At 38.8% G+C, this 20,134-nt stretch overlaps 1 protein-coding gene across 1 annotated transcript in view; it reads right to left on the bottom strand.

The window, feature by feature from the left end:
* unc13a (unc-13 homolog A (C. elegans)) overlaps positions 1–20,134 on the bottom strand; it is a 48,850-nt gene that overhangs the window by 6,661 nt on the left and 22,055 nt on the right. The window contains exons 19-42 of the mRNA XM_086089531.1: positions 19,977–20,118; positions 18,463–18,632; positions 18,262–18,377; positions 17,978–18,141; positions 17,741–17,894; positions 16,838–16,906; positions 16,569–16,658; positions 16,354–16,488; positions 15,095–15,228; positions 14,927–15,012; positions 13,939–14,065; positions 13,762–13,858; positions 12,638–12,781; positions 11,953–12,030; positions 11,778–11,855; positions 11,063–11,151; positions 10,841–10,987; positions 10,297–10,420; positions 8,611–8,616; positions 6,728–6,757; positions 5,018–5,074; positions 3,794–3,874; positions 3,080–3,227; positions 2,460–2,516 (exon numbers count right to left, since the gene is read on the bottom strand). Coding sequence (XP_085945657.1) covers positions 2,460–2,516; positions 3,080–3,227; positions 3,794–3,874; positions 5,018–5,074; positions 6,728–6,757; positions 8,611–8,616; positions 10,297–10,420; positions 10,841–10,987; positions 11,063–11,151; positions 11,778–11,855; positions 11,953–12,030; positions 12,638–12,781; positions 13,762–13,858; positions 13,939–14,065; positions 14,927–15,012; positions 15,095–15,228; positions 16,354–16,488; positions 16,569–16,658; positions 16,838–16,906; positions 17,741–17,894; positions 17,978–18,141; positions 18,262–18,377; positions 18,463–18,632; positions 19,977–20,118 — 2,523 coding nt within the window. The remainder of the gene's footprint in view (positions 1–2,459; positions 2,517–3,079; positions 3,228–3,793; positions 3,875–5,017; positions 5,075–6,727; positions 6,758–8,610; positions 8,617–10,296; positions 10,421–10,840; positions 10,988–11,062; positions 11,152–11,777; positions 11,856–11,952; positions 12,031–12,637; positions 12,782–13,761; positions 13,859–13,938; positions 14,066–14,926; positions 15,013–15,094; positions 15,229–16,353; positions 16,489–16,568; positions 16,659–16,837; positions 16,907–17,740; positions 17,895–17,977; positions 18,142–18,261; positions 18,378–18,462; positions 18,633–19,976; positions 20,119–20,134) is intronic.

Raw genomic sequence — 20,134 nt, 5'->3', positions numbered from 1 at the left:
GACCTACCACATCGCCACCGACGAGTCTGCCCAGGAAGGACAGACAATTACATCGCGGCATCGGCACCACACCTTGTACTTCCGACCCGCAAAACAATTCCAGAAGGATACGGCGACAGATGGATTTTCATTTGCAATGTTTTAATGAGTGTCTTCACTCCGTCGACGGCAGCGGCCTGTTTGTGTTTGTTTTTTCAGCCGGCCGCCCACGAAACAAGGCGTGAGTGGGAGTTAGACGGCAGAGTGTTCCTGGCATGTTCCCCGCGTTCGGCTCTCGTCGGCTCTCCGGGAAGGATTATTGGATTGTCGCTCTCGCTGCCAACTTCTAACGAGACCAAAGAGAGCAGCAGGAGTCCATCTGGACTGCTCGACTCGATGGAGAGTGTTCGTAAAGGATTAGAAAAACTTTTCTGGCTCGGTACGGCAAAAAGAGGGGGCTTATTTTAACTCATTCACTGCCATTGACGGCCATAGACGTCAAAAATTTAATTGAACTATTTATATTAGATTCACTTTTTTCCCCACTTTTGTTAACAAGAATATGAAAACCTTGATTTTTTTTATTGTACATTTAGAACAGATATAAAACTGTGATTAATCGTGAGTTAACTATTGAAGTCATGCGATTAATTACAATTAAAAATTCTTATCGTCGGACACCCCTCATTTTTTATAATCTTTTCTTTTTTTAATTAGGGGCATCAGGCGATTACATTTTTTAAATTGTTATTAATTACATGACTTCACTAGTTAACTCACGATTAATCACAAATTTTATATCTGTTCTAAATGTACAATAAACATTTTTTCTAGGTTTTCATATTCTTGTTAACAAAAGTGAAAAAATAACTAATAGAAATAATTAAAATGAATTCTTGACGTCTATAGCCGTCAATGGCAGTGAATGAGTTAAGAATGATCAATGATCGAAGTCCTGTTTTAGTAGTCATTCTTACAAGTAGTGTTAGGCATGGTTTTATCACGGAGGAGCGATGCACCGTGTTCACAACAAACTTGATCCATGAAACTGGCTTGAGTGTGTCATGGTGTTCCACAAGGGTCACTTCTAAGACTTATGATCTTATATACCATTGACTCACAAACATGAACGCTTATGTACATTCAAGAAAGTGCATCTTTCGCTGCCACCAAATGAGTGACGTTCAACGCGGTTTATGGGATTGTGACTTTGACGGATCAGCTCTTCATGTAAGGGTGCAATTACAGGACTAATGCTGCATTCGAGGAAGGTGGGAAGTCGGACTTTTCTGACTTCATATCAGGAAGTATGCACGGGAACGACCCTATGAGCTCGGAAATCCGAGTTGTGAAGTCGGAAGAAAAGGACCCCACTCAGCGGTTTAAATTTGACATCACTTGACAATGGCGAACCCCATAGAGACAAATACCATGAATGGCAAAACATAATTTACACGACCATAAACAAATGTATGTATTTATTTATTTCAAAATTAATTTACTCATTCGAAAAAAGTAACTTTATGTAACCCAATGTGATTTCTTACTGTCTTTACCAGAACAAGAACATTTATCAGCCATCTTTGTTGTTGATATTTGAACGCTTTGAGGTCAGAACTGGGAGATTCCAAGTGGGATGCGTCCGATTTCCCACCTTCCTCGAATGCAGCATAAAAAGACACCAAAAATAATACTGTTTTGACTAGTGAACTGCTCCTAAAATTCTATTGGACGGACATTACGTTTGTCCTGGTAGATTAATCAGCATTCAATATAAAACTCTACTCCCTCTTTTGCCTTCCAGTAACAAAACAAGATATATTCTCCATATATTTCGCTCAACAACCTCTTTACAGCACTTGGAAATAAATTCCAGAGACCCCAATATATGTGCTCAAGCAATAAAAAAAAAAAAAAAAAAATTGACAATAATATGTATTATGCTGCCCCACTAGTCTAAATACGGTTTTCTGGTTAATATAGCATTAGTGGAATATGAGTGAGGTCACATACAACATATTATTATCAGGAAGAAATGTTTACGACTTTCCCTTCAAACGATAGTTTGTCACACATCCGCTCGCTCGGCCCCCCCCTCAGGCCTCTCATGATGACATCATGCTGCATCAGGTCGCCTCCATCCTACTGATGCATTACGATTGTCTGATGTCCGCGCGTCATGCTTTAGTGTCTGCTCATACATACCGAGTGGGTATGTATTCAGTGCAGCTCCACCCATACAGACATCAGCGCGTACGTCGCATGCATGAATGCATAAAAGTTCTCAACGCTCGCGTCAGTGCACTCGAAAAGGACGGTGAAAGGCCGATAGGAAAAGAGGGGGAGGAGCATATTCAGTCTATGCAGGCAGTGGAGAGTTTGGGGACACATGGAGGTGCAGGGGAAGTAGGGAATTGAGGTTGGACGCCCTTCTGGATGTCCTGGATGTCTCAAAACCTTTGAACCTGGGAGCAACGTACCCCTCTCTGGGTAAACATCCTCACTAGCGGTGAACCGCACCCCCTTGCCGCCGAACACTGGGGGGGCGGAAGGAGGGTGTGCACAGAGAAAGGAGACAAAAAAAAAACATTAAAAACATTGGAAGGTCCTTTAATCAATGGGACGAGTGCAGTGGCAGGCCATGTATTTGGTGCCTGGGCCTTCGGTGGGTGTTTACAAGGATGCAAAAATATAAACAGCACATTGTCAGAACGAAGATTTATCTTTATATGAAAATACATCATACTCACCGGAATGCGATCCCCACACACGTGTTTTACTACTCAAAGCAAACAATTAGGAGACGGACAATGCTGAGCTAATATTTTTACCACTCCCACACTTTAACAGTGTTTCTCGCTGTTACGTGATCGCCCGCCTGCCAAATAAAAGGAGGCCGAGCGGTGAACAAGGCACACGATGGAGGCTGGATATTTGTTCTGAGGCTACCGGGAGAGCTTGAGTTAGAGGACCATATTTTTAGATAAAAGAGCGCTGCATTTAGGAAACACTAGAATGGCCCTTCAAAGAGTGACGCTAGAAACACTGTGGACCGGAAAAGAGAGAGTGAAAAAAAAAAAAAGAAGGTAAATCGAGTTACCTTGTGCATTCTGTGACTGGACAAAGGTTTTAATGAGTTTGTCTGTGGCCTGCGTGTAGAGGGACAAGGCGTAGTGAAGGGACAGCAGGTCAGGGCTCTTCTCCAGGAACGTCTTCTTGAGACCAACGCCACCAGCGTGGAAATATTGCTAACAAATACAAAAGGCGGGCAGAGAATAGCTGTTAGTAACCAACGGCCCAAACTGGAAAACCATACATACAATTCTGTGTAAAATGGAAATTCTGAGATTCCAATAGCAGATGCGAAATTTGGTTGTTGGGTGTGTTTGTGTGGAGCAATTGGCAGCAGTCGTACAAGTGGCAAGCGTCAATTGTCACGTTGTGGCGCAAGGAAATTCAGAGGTGAAAGGTGATTTTTCAAAGTGGCATGACTCCTTCTTGTGATTGGATCCATGTCATCCCTCGGATCATTTAGAAGCTCCAAAATTACATCGCTGAAGAGAAATATGACTGGAAAGTTTTCCTTTCCGCCACGTTTTCACCTGTCCTTTATTTTAAGACTTTAAAAACAATATTACAGGATAAATTAGATCAATAACTATCTTGAAACTCATCATGATTTATTTGGTCTGACTGTAACTGCTTCTGCGAGTTTATTTGGATTGATTTATGGCAATTGCATCAGAAATGTCAAAGGACGAGCACAAATGTAATAACAAAGAAAAGAGTCTGCGTCTAGTCAGTGTATTCGTACCTTGATGGTGTCCAGGGCCAGTTCGATGACCGCACACTGCTTGGGCGTGAGCGCTTTGGCCTCTTCGCGAACCATGTGCTCCTGAACAAGAAGCAGCGCCATTAGGGAGACTCATAACGTAGAAAAGAAAAAGAGTGAATTGCAAGCTTTTACCCCCGCGGCATAAACAAAGATGCGGCTTATTTGCAGATTTCCCCAGTCCCGGGAGCGTCACGTTCTTTAACTGGTGTTTACGATTTGTGAATGTTTGGATGAGCTCCATGTTGAACTGATAACTGATCACAATTTTAAATCGCATTCACAAACATTTGGATTAGTATTCTGCTCAAGCTAGCTATTGTAGATTTTGTATGACTTCCTACAGTAAGGCTGGCATTTTTTTTCCCTCCTTTCTCTCATATTCACATGTATTCCGCTTTCCTAAATGTGCAGTGTTTAGCTCAGCAGATAGCTGGCAGTTGTTTGCTAGCTTAATGCTAACATTGGATGGAAACACCGTATAGAGAAGCTAAAAAAAATTTGCATCTCTATTGCGGTCATTTAAAACCATCAACCAACTGTTATGTTGGCATAAAAATATGCTAATCCACATCCTAAAATATATATTCTCTCTGATTTGTGGAACTGCTGCATTAGCTTGAGTTTAGCTTGTTGACTGGCTACTTCTTGACTGTGGCTTTTAAAACAGAGCTCAATCTAACTATTGTAGATTTTGTATGATTTCATACAGTAAGGCTGGCAGTTTTTTTTCTTCCTCTCTCTCTCATATTCACATGTATTCCGCTTTCCTAAATGTGCAGTGTTTAGCTCAGCAGATAGCTGGCAGTTGTCTGCTAGCTTAATGCTAATATTGGATGGAAACACCGTATAGAGAAGCTATAAAAAATTTGCATCTCTATTGCGGCCATTTTAAACCATCAAACAACTGTTATGTTGGCATAAAAATATGCTAATCCACATCCTAAAATATATATTCTCTCTGCTTTGTGGAACTGCTGCATTAGCTTGAGTTTAGCTTGTTGACTGGCTACTTCTTGACTGTGGCTAATTTTGTGGGTGTTACTTATACAAAATTAAATAAATATAATATAGATATAATAAATATAAAAATAAAATAAAGTTTGATGGATGGATTGATTGATACAGAGCAAGGCGCTCAATTAGACTGAATTTTACAACACGTCAACAAGAGGGGCATCATTGAAAAGAAAAGTTTGACCGTACCTTCAGCTTGGACAGCTGACCGAGCTCTTTGGCAGCGTTAAAGATGAGCTGAGTGCCCTGCGGGAAGAAACAGAAAGAAGAAGAAGAAAAAAGATAGGAGAGGATGATTGCAATGATGTGAGCCTAATAGTGACTGATCGTGATAAAAGTAGAGTACAAGGCAGAACTACACAGAAGACAGCGACATACAGTACATAAACAGTCACCTCTTTACAAAATATCAGGCTACTTTTTTTCCTCCATATTCCAAAGCACTTGCTGCACACACATCCACGCACACACACAAACTAGCTGCTAAACAACAGTGTGGCGTAGTTCTTCTAGATAATCTTCATTCTGCTGAGTGGGGGGAAAAAAAATCGCTATTTGCGCTTTAAACTACAGTTTGGACAACGCCAGGGTTACGATTTCGCCTTTATACACCACCACAATGGATCTGAGACACTTGAAGCCTCCAACAATTGATACAGCAACAAATAAGAATTAAAGCCTGAACAAAATGGCACGGGTCTCATTCACCACCATTAGTCACTATTGCGTTTTCCGAGTGCTTTTCCACTCACTTGCTCCTCTCTCCTGATCGTTAACTTCTACCACATTGTTCAATACGCCCCCGTGCAAAATTCTCTAGCCATTTTGTTTAAATTGATAATCCGTTGCCATTTTAATTCTTTCGGTTTGTCTCCCGACTGTACTTCAAGTGGACTTTGAAGTTGACCGCTCCTTGTATTGGACTATGGTTGGCTTAGTTAGCTGCATAGCTACTCATTAATTCATCCATTTGTTAGTGAACTTCTTGCATTTGTTATTTAAAGTCAATTACTATATTCAACATAAAATGTCTGTCATTTCCAAATGGCAAATTCCATGTTTTGCAAAATGACTTACATTTAGGATGAAAGCTTACACTTCAATCACATCTGGATTGTTTGATTTCATATCCACTGTGGTAGTTTATTAACTCATTCACTGCGATTGACGGCTATAGACGTCAAAAATTCATTTGAACTATTTCGATTAGTTAAATTTTTTCCCCACTTTTGTTAACAAGAGCATGAAAACCTAGTTTTTTTTTTTAAATTGTACATTTAGAACAGATATAAAATTTGTGATAGTATAGCCATGCGATTAATTATGAACATTTTAATCGCATGACGTCCCAATTTTTAATATTCTTTTCTTTTTTCTTGTCTTTTTTTTAAATCGTGTCAGGAGATTTACATTTTTGATGGTAATTAACTGCATGACTTCAATAGTTAACTCACGATTAATCACAAGTTTTATATCTGTTGTAAATGTACAATAGTTTTGTTCTAGGTTTTCATACTCTTGTTAACAAAAGTGGATTTTTTTTTTTTAACTAATAGAAATAGTTCAAATGAATTTTTGACGTCTATAGCCGTCAATGGCAGTGAATGAGTTAAGGCAAAATCCTACAAAAAAAACCAAAACATAGTCATTGTCCAAACACATCTAAATTCAACTGCATTTTAATGTAGTAGAGCTGAGTGTTTGCCGGCAGTTACCGTTTCTGACTTTACAAAAAGAGGAATGTTGTATGAAAACACAAGGAAGTGTGGGAAAATCCAAATCTATATTTCCATGACTTTGTTTCAGTGGGCAGCTGAGGGAGAGACAAGGACATGGAGAGAAGACATGGAGGAGGAGAGAGAGACACGAGACATTTATCTGAAGGGGTTTAGTCCTTACGTCGCTGTGAGAAGCGTTCTTCAGCCTCCCCTGGAAAGAGAGCACGTGGTTAATACATGGAGCACTCGCCAGTTGCTGCACTCATTGGCAAGATGGGCCACAAATTCGTCAGCGCCAAAGCAACCGTATGTAATAATCCCCAATGACACTCTTTCGTGGCAAATGGGTTTTGTGATGTGCTTTATTGACTGCATTTGTTTTAACTCAAGTTTCACATGTACAAAATGCACACAATGTAAAAACGCGTGTGTTTTGCTTAAAAAAAAGCTTTTTGTTCCCGAAGAGACAAAAATACACTATATTATACATGTGCTTTGGGAATAATGTATGAAGGCAGTTGTATAATACCATGAGAATTTTTTTTCTAGAAACACTCCAAAAAAAAAACATTAAAAAAACCCCACAACAAAACACCATAAAAGTCATTTTTGGGCAAATTTCATAGCATTAACTTCCTTTTGTCTAAATTTTTTTTTTATTATTTTTTGACCATTCAAGTAAGGTTATGACGGTTTCCACCAGGAAAAATAAAAAGAATAAGCAGAAAATCAGGAAACCCTGCACTGTATATACTTTTCTAAATAGTCTGCCGTTGAAAAAAAAAAAAAAGTTTAATGAGTATAATTGTCTAGCTTAACATGAGACAGCGAAACGATACGAAAACTAAAACGTTAGGCAGTACGGAGATGTGTTCATTTTATTTTAATTCTATATTATATTTTTGCAAATTAGCTGGTTTTTGTTTGAAATATTTCTCTAGCCTAGTAGAATACATGACTAGTCAACATTTGTAGTTACGGGGGAAATACATTGAAATCTAAAAAATGATATACTGTAAAGAAAAAATATATAAAAACAACTTAAGCTTTAGGTGATGGTGCAGATTAGAAATAATAATTAAAAATAATTTTTTTTGTTTGTTTGTTTATAAGACCACCTTTACATCATTGCTTAGAGGTTTACGGGTACATTACTGTATCGCGATCATTTTTTTGAAACACCTTAAATGCACCTTTTTGAACCCAAATCGGACTGTATGTCGAACCCACTGTGCTTATGAAGCCATACGGACATGACGAGAACCATCACTAACAGTCATCCCGGTGAACAAACAGAACATGAGCAAACCAGGACAGACCAACATGAAAGGTCTGCAGAGAGACAAACAGCACAGGATAGCGTCGTACACGTCACTGGGAGAAGACTGCAGTGTTGAAAGAGATCAGACGCAAGCAACAAACCCACAGTGGGGGAGTTTTAGGGGGGGGGAGGGGGCAACACTTCAAACAGGTGAGAAAGGTGTACGGGGGAAAGGTGGCGTCCGAGGGATTGGACTGACCCTCGACCTTTGGGGTTCCAGTGCACGAGAAGAAACAAGGCAACACGAGGCACGAGCAAGGAGCGCCACTTCCTGTTTGAGGGGCGGACTCAGGAAGAGGAGACCAAAGAAGGAGAGCACTGATTGGTCGAGATTTTTTTTTTTTTTTAAGGACAAGAGGCCTATTATAAGGAATAGAAATGCATCATGCGTCTGTCTTTTAAAAATACAAAGAAGGACAGAAGAGAAGAGGAAGAGAAGAACAGTGTTAATTTTTCTTTTATTTAAAATTGTTAAAATGATTATTTGATTGCAGTTAAGCTTTGGGTAGACTTTTTTTTTTTAAAGTTATTGTGGACATATTTCACCACTGCCTTTTTGTTCTGTTTAATTAACACTGCAAGAAAAGAGAAGACGCAAGAGAGGCTGGTGAGACTGTGAGATGCGGGGGGCCGGGGCGGGTGAAAAAACAAAACCAAAAACAAACAAACAGCCACATACAGCAAGAAGGAAGCAATCAGCGCAGACGGACAGACAGACACACACGCAGGAGTGCTGTACTTACAATCATCTGTGGAGGGAGAGCGGTGGGAGCAGGATGGTCATAATAATCACAACAACCAGAAAAAAAGGTCAGTCAAGCTGCAAAGAGCCCCACATCCATCACAAATAAAAAGAAAGACCCCCGCAAGTCCTGGAGGGAACCAATTGTTGGGATTAAAAACCAGTAAGGAAGACTTTAATACTTTGTGACCAATTTTTTTTTTTTTTTTTTTTTTTTTTTTTTTACAGCGATATGAGGCTCTTCAAATGATAACCAAACACAAATAGAGCACACATATATAAAATAAAACAAAACAGGCTGCTTTCCAAAATGTACCCTGACTTTTTTTTTTTTTTTTGGAAGAGGGCCACATCCTTTGGTTGACATAGTGGAGAGCAGACCTGAGCTGATATGCAAATGATATGATGCACTCCTTTACTGTGAGCCATTTTTGGATTGCAGCACACTCAAGGCGCCTTTGTTCTTCCTTTTCACACACTCCGCCACCATTTCCCTTTCTTGTCATGCCAACTTAACAGCTGGACGTGTGTGTGTGTGTGTGTGTGTGTGTGTGTGTGTGTGTGTGTGTGTGGGGGGGTGTGTGTATTTCAGACGTTTTCTCACCTTTTTTCATGTCGCTGTTCTGTATAAATGGCACCGACAGAATGCATGAGGTAATGAATGTTTCGCATGTGGAGTTAATGTGAGCTCGCCCATCAGATTTTTTTTTTTTACAGTAAAGTATGAAAATGTCTCATATGCCTAAAATTATAGTCATACTTAATAAAACACACTCTTTTTTTTACATGAAGTAATAAATTATAGAAAAGTCCATATGTATTGAAAAGTGCATTGGTGACTGGCTCTCCTTTCCCACATGCAAAGGCATACAGTAAGTTTCCCAAGAATGTGGGGTTCATAAATTAACTCATCCACTGCCATTGACGGCTCTAGATGTCAAAAATTCATTTGAATTATTTCTATTAGTTTAACATAGATTTTTTTTATTGTACATTTAGAACAGATATAAAATTTGTGATGAATTGTGAGTTAACTAGGGAAGTCATGCGATTAATTATGATTACAAATTCTAATCGCCTAATGCCCCAAATTTTTTATAATGTTTTCTTTTTTTTTATTCATTCATTGCCATTGACGGCTATAAACGTCAAAAATTTTTTTAAACTATTTCTATTAGTTTACATTTTTTCCCCACTTTTGTTAACAAAAGTATGAAAACCTAGAACTTTTTTTATCGTACATTTAGAACAGATATAAAATGTGTGATTGATTGTGAGTTAACTAGTGAAGTCGTGCGATTAATTACAATAAAAAAATTTAATCGCCTGTCGCCCCTAATTTTTTATTATTTTTTAAAATGAATTTTTGGCAGTGAATGAGTTAAAGGTGGGTGGGAGAGGGTTTTTGTTGTGCCTTTTATCACCCATTTTCTAAAATACTTAGTAAAGACAGTACTATAAAAACAATCCCCAAAAAATAGTTACGATGGGTGATGATGTTTTCGAATCACCCGATTACTGTTCATAGTGTGTGGATTGATTCCAACTTCCATTCTTAGGAGGCAAAACAATCCCCGTGGATTTGCACGGCTTATAGATGTATGCAGCAGTTTGGATGTCGTCCCACATCGTGGCTTCCTGCGCATGCCTGCATGACTTTGGCGTTCCTCAAGTGACGCGCACTCACCGTTTGATCGGTGAGCGGCGGCAGAACAATCGTCTTCTCCATGGTGTTCATCACCAGCTTCCACAACTCCTTCAGCACACGCTTCAACACCGTCTTCTCGCAGATCTTGGCAAACAGAGTCAGGCTGACGAGAAGAGGGGAGAAAATGATGACGAAAAATCGACAGTGAATGCTGTTTGTAATTAGATCTCAGGGCTGGACTGGCCATCTGGCAACCAGGGTAGATGCCCGGTGGGCCCGTGTCCTTTGGGGCCAATGTGGTGCTATTCAATGATTATTTTCCTCCATTTTACCCCTATAATTTATAAGGAGCAGCCCATTCATCCATTTTCAATATAGATATCAAACTGAACCAAAAAACATCAGCGGTAGAGCTACGTAGCTAAGGGTGGTTAGGAATTGGGCTGGGCCAGCGGGCCTAAGTTAAAATGCCGTGGCCGATTATTTGTGCCAGTCCAGTCCTGTTAGATCTCATTTGTACTCTGCACTACGACACAGTGTCCTGTCGACGCTGTTTTCAATACAAAATAGTTGACTGACTCACTTGCTGTCCAGGAACTCCATGATGGGTTGTAGCACGTTGTCAGCATCCTGAGCCACGCTGCTGGCGTTGCCGACATTTGACGTCCCTTTTACCTGCGCCAAGATGTCGCCCATCTGCTTCACATTCTCTTCGATGTGAGGCTGGAAACTGTTTGAAAAAAATGAAATGAAATGAAATGAGAGTGCAATGCAGAGCGCACACAAGAATGTGAGCCCCGAGTACCTGACGGAAAAGACTCGACTGAGGTCATCCATGACATTGTTGAGTTTAACCTGCAAGTCCTTCAGGATGTCGCTGGCCTCAACACAGAGCTGAACACAAAAACAAAAACACACACTCTTTTTAAGTCACTATACAGTCAAGCCTACAATTGTAAAATGGAACTTGACTAGTTATTTGCCTTAATTAACTCATTTGCTCAAAAAACGTAAACAAACTTTACTTTAAATATTGTCATGGTCCCAAAAACGTATTTATATGTTTTTTATGTGTTTTTTATGCTAGAGCATACAAAAGGCTTTGATGCAGCCTCTGACCTGAAGAGGTCGCTTAAAGCAATGTTAGTTATTGCAAAAAACGTCCAGCAGATGGCAGCAGAGTATAAGAGAGCAACCAGGGCCATTTTGCAAAAAAAAAAAGGTTTTGCCCACAGTTTTAAACAGATTTGTGAATAATGATGAAACTTAGCTATATTCCAATTCTAATTACTGCAAAACGGAAACAGATAGGAATATACTTTTTCTTCCTGATGAAAGAAGAGACCCTCATCTTTTGGTAGGTTCTATGCTTTCATAGCAATAGAACACAATATTCTGTGCGCCTTGCAAAATCTGTCAAAATCCAGCAAAACATCCGGTGAGCAAGGGGGTTGCTTCAGTGAATATGGCTGGGAGTGAATGAGTTAAGCAACATTGAGGAAAAATGGAGGAGGACTCACATCTTTTCCACCCATGGCCTCAAACATCTTCTCCAGCTGCACTCTCAACTGTTGGATGTTGTTGATAAGGATGCAGGGCTAAAACAGATCAAATGAATTACTTCCTAATTGACGCAATTATGATTCTTTTAGCATTAAAACAACTTTAAACACACAAGGCTCCAGTGTGTCTTACCACTTTCTCCATATTGACGTAATTGGCAAACACCTTGGAGATGATGTCGGCGTATGACAGGAGAACGTTGCTGATGGTCTGGAGAGGGATACAAGAACAAAAAAAAAAACACCCACAGTTTGGATTTGTGTTAAGTGTTACTAAGTGTAACTCTGGTGTACCTCAAGGCTCTGTCCTGGGGCCATTCAAAGCAGAAATGTATGAAGTCATTCAAACCGAAAAATGTATAAATATGTTTTTAATACTTCGCCTTGCACTCCCAAAAACATATTTATATATATTTTTTTAAATATTTTTTATGCTCGAGCATACAGAAGGCTTTGATGCAGCCTCTGAACTGAATAGAAAGCGTAAAGCAATGGTAGTTATTACAAAAACGGCCAGCAGGTGGCAGCAGCGTATAAGAGATCAGCCAGGGCCATGTTGCAACAAGCTCTTTTTTGCAGTGTTTTCAACAGGTTTGTGAACAATGATGAAACTTAGCTATATTCTAATGCTAATTGCTGCAAAATGGCAATGTACTTTTTTACCTTATGAAAGAAGAGACTCTAATCATTCTTTTGGTAGGTTCCATGTTTTTATAGCAAAAGAACAGAATATTCTGTGGAAACAGCCGGTAACGAAGGGGGTTGCTTCTGTGAAAATGTCTGGGAGTGAATGAGTTAATTAACTATGGATGACTGACCTTTGCAAATCGTTTCATGTAGTGTCCAACGATCTGCGGATCCGGACACTCTAACTTCCTGATGATTTCAAAGCTCTGGTTGAGTTGGGAAAACACATCCACCACCGAACAAGAGAACAGGGCATGCTCAGATGTGACCTGGAACTGGAGGACAAAAGGAGAAAAACAGAAGTCGGAAAATGTGATGAATCACAATTAATTATGGAAAATTACAAATAAAGAATTTTTCAACTGTAATCGCTAGATAGCGCTAATAAAAATGGAAGTAAAACCCACTAGGAAATGCTACCATTTGTATACCTGATATGACAACTGGCTGTTGTTTAACTCATTCACTGCCATTGACGGCTATAGACGTCAAAAATTCATTTGAACTATTTCTATTAGTTTCAATTTTTTTTGAGTGTGACAACCTAGAATTGTTTTATTGTACATTTAGAACGGATATAAAATTTGTGATTATTTGTGAGTTAACTATTGAAGTCATGCGATTAATTACAATTAAAAAATGTAATCGTCTGATGCCCCTAATTTTTAATAATCTTTTCTTTTTTTATTAGAGGCATCAGGCGATTTATTTTTATTGTAATTAATCACATGACTTAACTAGTTAACTCAAGATTAATCACACAATTTATATCTGTTCTAAATGTACAATACTTTTTTTTCTAGGGTTTCATACTTCATAAATATGAAACTAATCGAAATAGTTCAAATGAATTTTTGACGTCTATAGCCGTCAATGGCAGTGAACGAGTTAATGTCTATTTTTACGCATTGAACAGAGTGTTCAGGTGTCCCTCCAGGGAGTCTCGCTAATGAGGTAAGGACAGTTTTCCTGCTGCAAAATCTCTGGAATGAGGTCTTTAATCCCGGTTTCCCGTAATAAGAACCCCTTTTAAACAACTCTCATGCAGCCATTTTGAAGCTGGCGAGCACAACGTTGTGTCCGTGTTAATAATGCCAAGGAGTCTTTGAAAAAGGAGATGTGGAAAGAGTGGGAGGAGACGTTGCAAGGGAGGAGGAAAGTGATAGCTTTGAGCAAGCACAAAAGGAGAGAGATTACAGTCATTCCGCCTGAACAACAGCTCGGCAATTCTCGGGCACTTTGAAAACGTGTTTACCCCATCTTTCTTGTCTCTCTCCAACGCGCCGTGCAGGAAATCACGAGAAACTTCCTCGTTTTCATCCAGCCACTGGATCACAAAAGGCTCGAACCACCTATAGGGAGCGATACGTTGGAATATTTACGGTGAAAATGGGTTGATTTTCATTGCGGCACACCGCAGGCTGCAACTCACGCAGGATACTCCGGCACTCTGCTCTTGAAGAAAGGAAGATCTTTGCAGTACTCGTTGTAAAGCCACTTGACCTTGAAGTGCAGGTTCATGTAATCGGCACTCTTGCACAAGCGGTTTTTCTCGTGTTCTGAGAAAAGAATAACAGCAAGTTTTTCCACTGATGTATGTCTGCTTGCCTGATAAGACGAGTAATAATATGAATATTGTAACTGGGTTTTGTTTAGTTGGCGTCTTCGCGAGTTCTAATCTAATTTTGATCAAAGATTTTAAGTCTTGTACCTTAAAAATGAAGCAAGACCAAAAATTGACACTAAGGCAAAGTTATCGTAGCTTAACATAAAGATGAACAATTTTAAAGTTAACTATAATCTACAATAATTTGTCCCGTTGTCAAACTGGAAGCATCCTACAGGTGTAAATGCAAGTTAAAAGTGCATCGCTAAAATGTTACAAAATTAAAATGAAAAAAAAAAAGAAGTGAAATATCACTAGAAATTACTCCAGTTTAAGTATTTGTAATAACTGTACCCAATAAGTAAAAAAAAACAACTGTATCCAATATGTTTAAAATTAAAAAAAAAATACTTCAATTGCTGTGTATTATTAAAACAAATAATCAAAACTAATGAAAATAAATAACACTATCCAATCTTCAAAGGTTACACTGTAGTAACTTCTAGGTGTGACTAAAAAAAAATTATTAAAACAATGTACTAGCATATCTAAATCTCACTGTTTAATGTGAAAAATATCATAGAAATAAATGTATTTGTCATTTGTAATTGAAGTTTTAAACAGGATTCTGTGTTTTCATCTGGTGGAGTTCAGTCCCACACTAATTGTTTTGAAATTGCAAATTCTACATATGTGATGGTTAAAAAAAGAAAAAGAAAAAGTGTATATATATTCACGGTCATGAGTGGTTTAATACTGTCGAGTGGAGCAGCAGCATTACTCCAAGGAGTAGCGGCTCACGGTGTTGACTCACCCTCCATTGCATATTTCATGTCCTGAGCAAACAGGTTCCACATCACTTCAGCGCTGATTTTACCCACATTGAGCTCCTGAGGGAATCTGGATGGAAAACAACGGAAGAGAGTGAGAGAGGGGAAAAAAAAAAAAACAGATGGCGATACAGAATTTGGTAAAGACAAACTGGTTGAGGCAGGGTGTGTAGGAGTTCTTGTCTTCCTCGATGATGGAGACAATAAGGGTGATGAGTTTGGACCAGAAGTCCAGGTTCTTGATGCTGGGCCCCTGCTCCTCTGGAGGCACTGCACCCTGCTTAGCCTGGATAAAGACAAAAAAAAAAAGATAAATGAACCATCAATCCCAAAAAACAAACAAACAAAAAAGGTAGTATACTGTATTCCTGCTTTGCATGATGAAGAACCCGAAGACATGATGGCACAATAATTTTAGACATTGTTCCCCAACAGAAGGTGAAACTGAATATTATATTATATTATATTATATTATATTATATTATATTATATTATATTATATTATATTATATTATATTATATTATATTATATTATGATAAATCCAGTAGACTTGGTGAAGCAGTATGTGGCTAATTGTGCAATATAATTGTGTTTTCCTCTTTCAAGGAAGAGATATTATTTTCATGAAAAAAAAATATATAAAAAGTTATTAATTTTGTCCTTAAACTATTTCTAACACTTTATATTGGTTAATAATTTGTTAAATAAAATGAAACATGACAAGGGGAAAGACCAATAGTATAATTTGTGAAAAGATTAGAGATGAACCAAATTTGGCCTTTGAGGGTTTACGCATGTTTTTTTTCTTCCTATTAGTGGAATGGCCTCTATTTGAGGAAATACAGTAAATATGTAAAATTTTGACTAGAAATACATCTTCGTGGTTCAGCACCTGTGGATTCCCCTTATGGCATCTTTGAATTTATTAATTTATTTTTGCAATATTTTTTTTCTTTTTGGAGCCAACCTTCATTTTCACCACCGTTTTATGCTTATTGGAAGTCTATCCTCATTTTTTTTCAATATTTTTGGGGGATTTATTTTGCAATATTTTTGTTTCTTTTTGGAGCCAACCCTCATTTTCACCATCGTTTTTTATGCTTATTGGAAGTTTATCCTCGGTTTTTTTTTCTTCAATAATTTTTGGGGGATTTAAAAAAATATATATATTCTCAATGCTTTTATAATTTGTGTCAATTATATGTGGATTTTCACTATTCGTGAGCTGGCCTGCGAGTGGAGGACTGTACAGCGAGTCCACTGTAAAATGATGCAAGTTCATGTTGTCATGATGAGACGACAAACACCATTATCCCCTAAGAGACGACGTAATCCTGATTGCTACAAGGCACCAAAGCACACATAATATCATCCGCGTCTTCATTTTTAGTCCCTCGCGGAGCAGCTCACCGGGTCTGTCTGGTACTCGCGGCTGTACAGCTCGTGGCAGTTGTTAAATATGTACTCGTAAGTGGAGTTGAGACAGGCTTTCACGCAGTCTTTTACCACCTGGCTCGCTCTGGGTGGAGACTGCAATTCTTGGACCTGAACAAACAGCCGAATCAGAGGGGGTCGCTTTTAATCCACAAGTAGGACAGCAAGGAAGAGCGAGGAAGAGGCGATACCTTCATCCTGAAGAAGGTGATACTGGTGAGGAGGTCCACTGTGGATTTGAGGTCCTGCAGCCTCTCGGGACTGCTGGCTGGGAAATTGTTCTGCAGTCGCACGCGCAAAAAAGGAGACTTGATTTTGGATGCAAGCATGGCCACAGAATGAAATAATAGATATCTCAAGGCGCCACTGTATTTGAATAAAAATAATGGCTAATCATGATGAATTAAAGACCACCACTGATAAATTCATCCATCTATGCAAACAGTGTTTGCTATCTTACTCGGTACATGGACAGGTCGATCCTCAGGGAGTTGTGAAGTTGATCAAGAAGCTTGACAAATCGTTCTTTCTGTGGATATAAATTATTCTCGGTGAATTTGTGGCAAAAACATTGGCAGGTGTGTGTGGCAATGAATTCAATGATGAGTTAAGATGTATTTCAGAATCGTTGTCTCTTGTTAAAAACTGTAGCAAATTCATTTTTAAGTACATTTACATAATCTTTCTCAACCCTGGTCCTTGAGTAAGTACCCCTATACAGCCTGTTTTCCATGTCTCCTTCCGCCAACACAGCTGAGGATCATTATCAGGCTTCATGCAGAGCTTGCTGATTAGCTGATCGTTTGAAACACCTGTGTTGGCTGTTGGAGGCATGGAAAACAGGCTGAATAGGGTAGATATTATTATTATTATTATTATTATTATTATTATTATTATTATTATTATATGATATGTCATTATGGAGTGAGGAGGCATTTGTGTGACATAAATATTCACAAAAATAAATTAAAACAACCTGGACATAATTTGAATTCCTTAAAATATAATAATAATAATATAAAAAAATAAAACATCCAAATTATTTGATGTAAAAAAAATTTTTTGAAAATAGTTACTTTACTTTTATTATGAAGTTATTCAATTACTAACTCAGTTACTTTTTTAAGCAAACAATGACTAACTATAACTAATGACTTTTTTAAAGTAACGTTCCCAACACTGATTATGAACAATTTAAAAGTCCTAATTATAAAGTGCTGCCACTGTGTCAAATTCTTGATAAAATTCCGACTTATTCATGATCTTGGCCCTTGCTAGGGCCTGAAGTGATGTCCGGTGCGTCTGACAAAACAATAACGTTCCGTGAATGAAACATTGGTTGCATTTGTGTACCGCGACTCACCCCAAAGTTGGACGCAGCAAAGCGGTCTGAGGCGGAGACGTTGTTCGTAGCCTGGGTGGTGTGCGCGTAGTAGGCATTGATGTTGGCCAGCAGGGTGCTCATCACCGCAGGCACGCCCGGGCACATGTACTTAGACGACAGGCAGGCAAAGTGACTGCAAGGGCCCAAAAAAAATTTGCATTTTGGAACCGCTTTCACCCACGGTCACTGTCATTTTGAGAACATAAGGGAACATACGTCATGGCTTGGTAGATGGACTCCACGCCGTAACGCATTGCAAACTCGTCCACTATCTCCTGAGGCGTCTCCTCGTAATACACTTTCCACGCATCATCTCCTTTGGCATCGGGGATCTTCACCACACCCGTGTTCTGGATGTCGGTCACAAAGTGGAAGAGGTTCTGCAGGAGAGAAAATCAAATTGATGAGGTAAATGGTCCAATTTTTGACTAATATTGGGTTATTTTTTCAAGAGTATATGAATCCAAATTAGGTGCCATAGAATAAAACCAAACACTTACTTCATGCAAACAGGTGTACTGAACGTGATAGGGAGCGACCGTCTCCTCGCCCTTAATCTCCACATTGATATGCATGCGGATGGCCCCGGACACGGCTGATTTGTCCGTGCGCTTGTCTGAAAAGAGCACCGAGTCCAACAAACGCGTTCAAAAGAAGTCAGCCGAGCCTCTCGGAGGACATCGCAAAGCCGTATGACTCACCCAGGTTGTACCACACGTCCATCTCCCCGCTCAGAGTGCGGACCTCGATGATGGTTTGGCCAAGGAAGTCGTCGGACTCCCGCTTGAACTTTTGCTTCACGCGGGACTTGATGTCGTCGTCCTCATCCCAAACTCGCACCTTGATGCGATCCGAAGAGTTGTGGCATTCACTGAAGACACAATCAAAGGGACGCAGGAGGAGTAACAATGATGTAAACGTGCTGCTAAACGTCAAGCGCTCCCTCGTTTTCCGCTGGGGTTAGGTTCCAAAAAAATACTTGCGTTAAATGAAGTCCGCGATGTAGTTAGCTTTGTGTTTTACATTTATTATAAATGTTATAAGGCTCTAAAAACCCCCACCGCACCGTTTATACACGTCTCTCACCGTGGCATTTACAATTTCTCACATTTCACTCTTGTTTAAACATTCTCAATGTTCAAACCTTCATAAATTTATAAAATAGGTACAATACTGTAAAACGAAAATGCATGCAAAATTGCACTAAAAAAAACCGTGATACAGCGAGGCGTTATAGCAAGTACGGTATTTACTTAAAGTATTCACTTTTTCCATATTTTACACTCTAAAAACAATTGGGTCAAAAGTAACCCAATTTTGGATCAAAAATGCACCGATCCACTTTAGGGGTCAATTTGACCCAACTTTCTGGGTTGTTTTATACAAAATGACCCAATTTCTTGACCCAAATAAAGGATCTGACCAATATTTGTGAGTTGTTTTAGTGTGTGATACAGACACAGCCTTTTTCCACAATGGATTAAATGAATTTTTCGCCTCAAAATTATACATAAAAAAACTCGGCCTGTCAGTTTAACGTGTTAATTAAATGAATTAATTACGCTGCAAATTAGCGCGCTATGAAAATTAACGCATGAGTGGTAAATCAATGCACAAGCATTTGAAATTTGGCCGATTGCGAATTTTGTTCAATCATTTTTTCAATGTTAAAAATTGTTCTGAAGTTGCAAGTGTCAAAATGTTGCCCTTCATTTTTCTAAAAAATATTGTTATAAAAAAAAAAACATCTTAAACTTCCTGTAAACCAGAAACAGGAAGTTTAGATGATCTTTTTATAATGCCTGGTCTAATTGGTTTGCTGATGTGCTTAAACTTTTTCTTTTGAATTTCATTTATGAAACACACTTCAACAAATGTGTAAATGTAAAATGTGTATTTCAAATCTTCTCTTCTCGGTGTATTTAACAGTTGGATTTAAAAACCTGAGTTAATTCGTGGATGGCATTGAATGAGTTAATTGATTAGTCATGCACTACAACTTTGTAATGTCCTAGATTTCAAATTCTTTATTTGGGGACCTTTATCAGATATGAGATTAAAATCGATTAATAACATTAACTCATTTCTAATCCTGTAATTAATTAGATTAATTAGGAAGGAAAAATAAATGTAATCGTCTGACGGCACAAAAAACCCCCACAACATTAAAAGAGCAGGTCATGTCGCTTGGATATGTTGTAGGGTCTCCACTCACAAATTGAAGGTCTCCTCCCAAACAGGGTTGAGGTTTCCATAGATAGTTTTGGTCCTCTTTTTGGTCTTTCCCACCTGGACGGTGACATAGGGATCACTGGAGCCAGTTTTATCCTTGGCTTGTAAACCTTGGGCACATAACACTACGAAAAGGGAACA

This window comes from Leptonotus elevatus, chromosome 11, assembly GCF_054856555.1.
Source record: "Leptonotus elevatus isolate MCC_2025b chromosome 11, RoL_Lele_1.0, whole genome shotgun sequence".
NCBI lineage: Eukaryota > Metazoa > Chordata > Actinopteri > Syngnathiformes > Syngnathidae > Leptonotus > Leptonotus elevatus.
The sequence above is the reverse complement of the archived record's forward strand: the minus strand, read 5'-3'. Positions and strand labels throughout refer to the sequence as shown.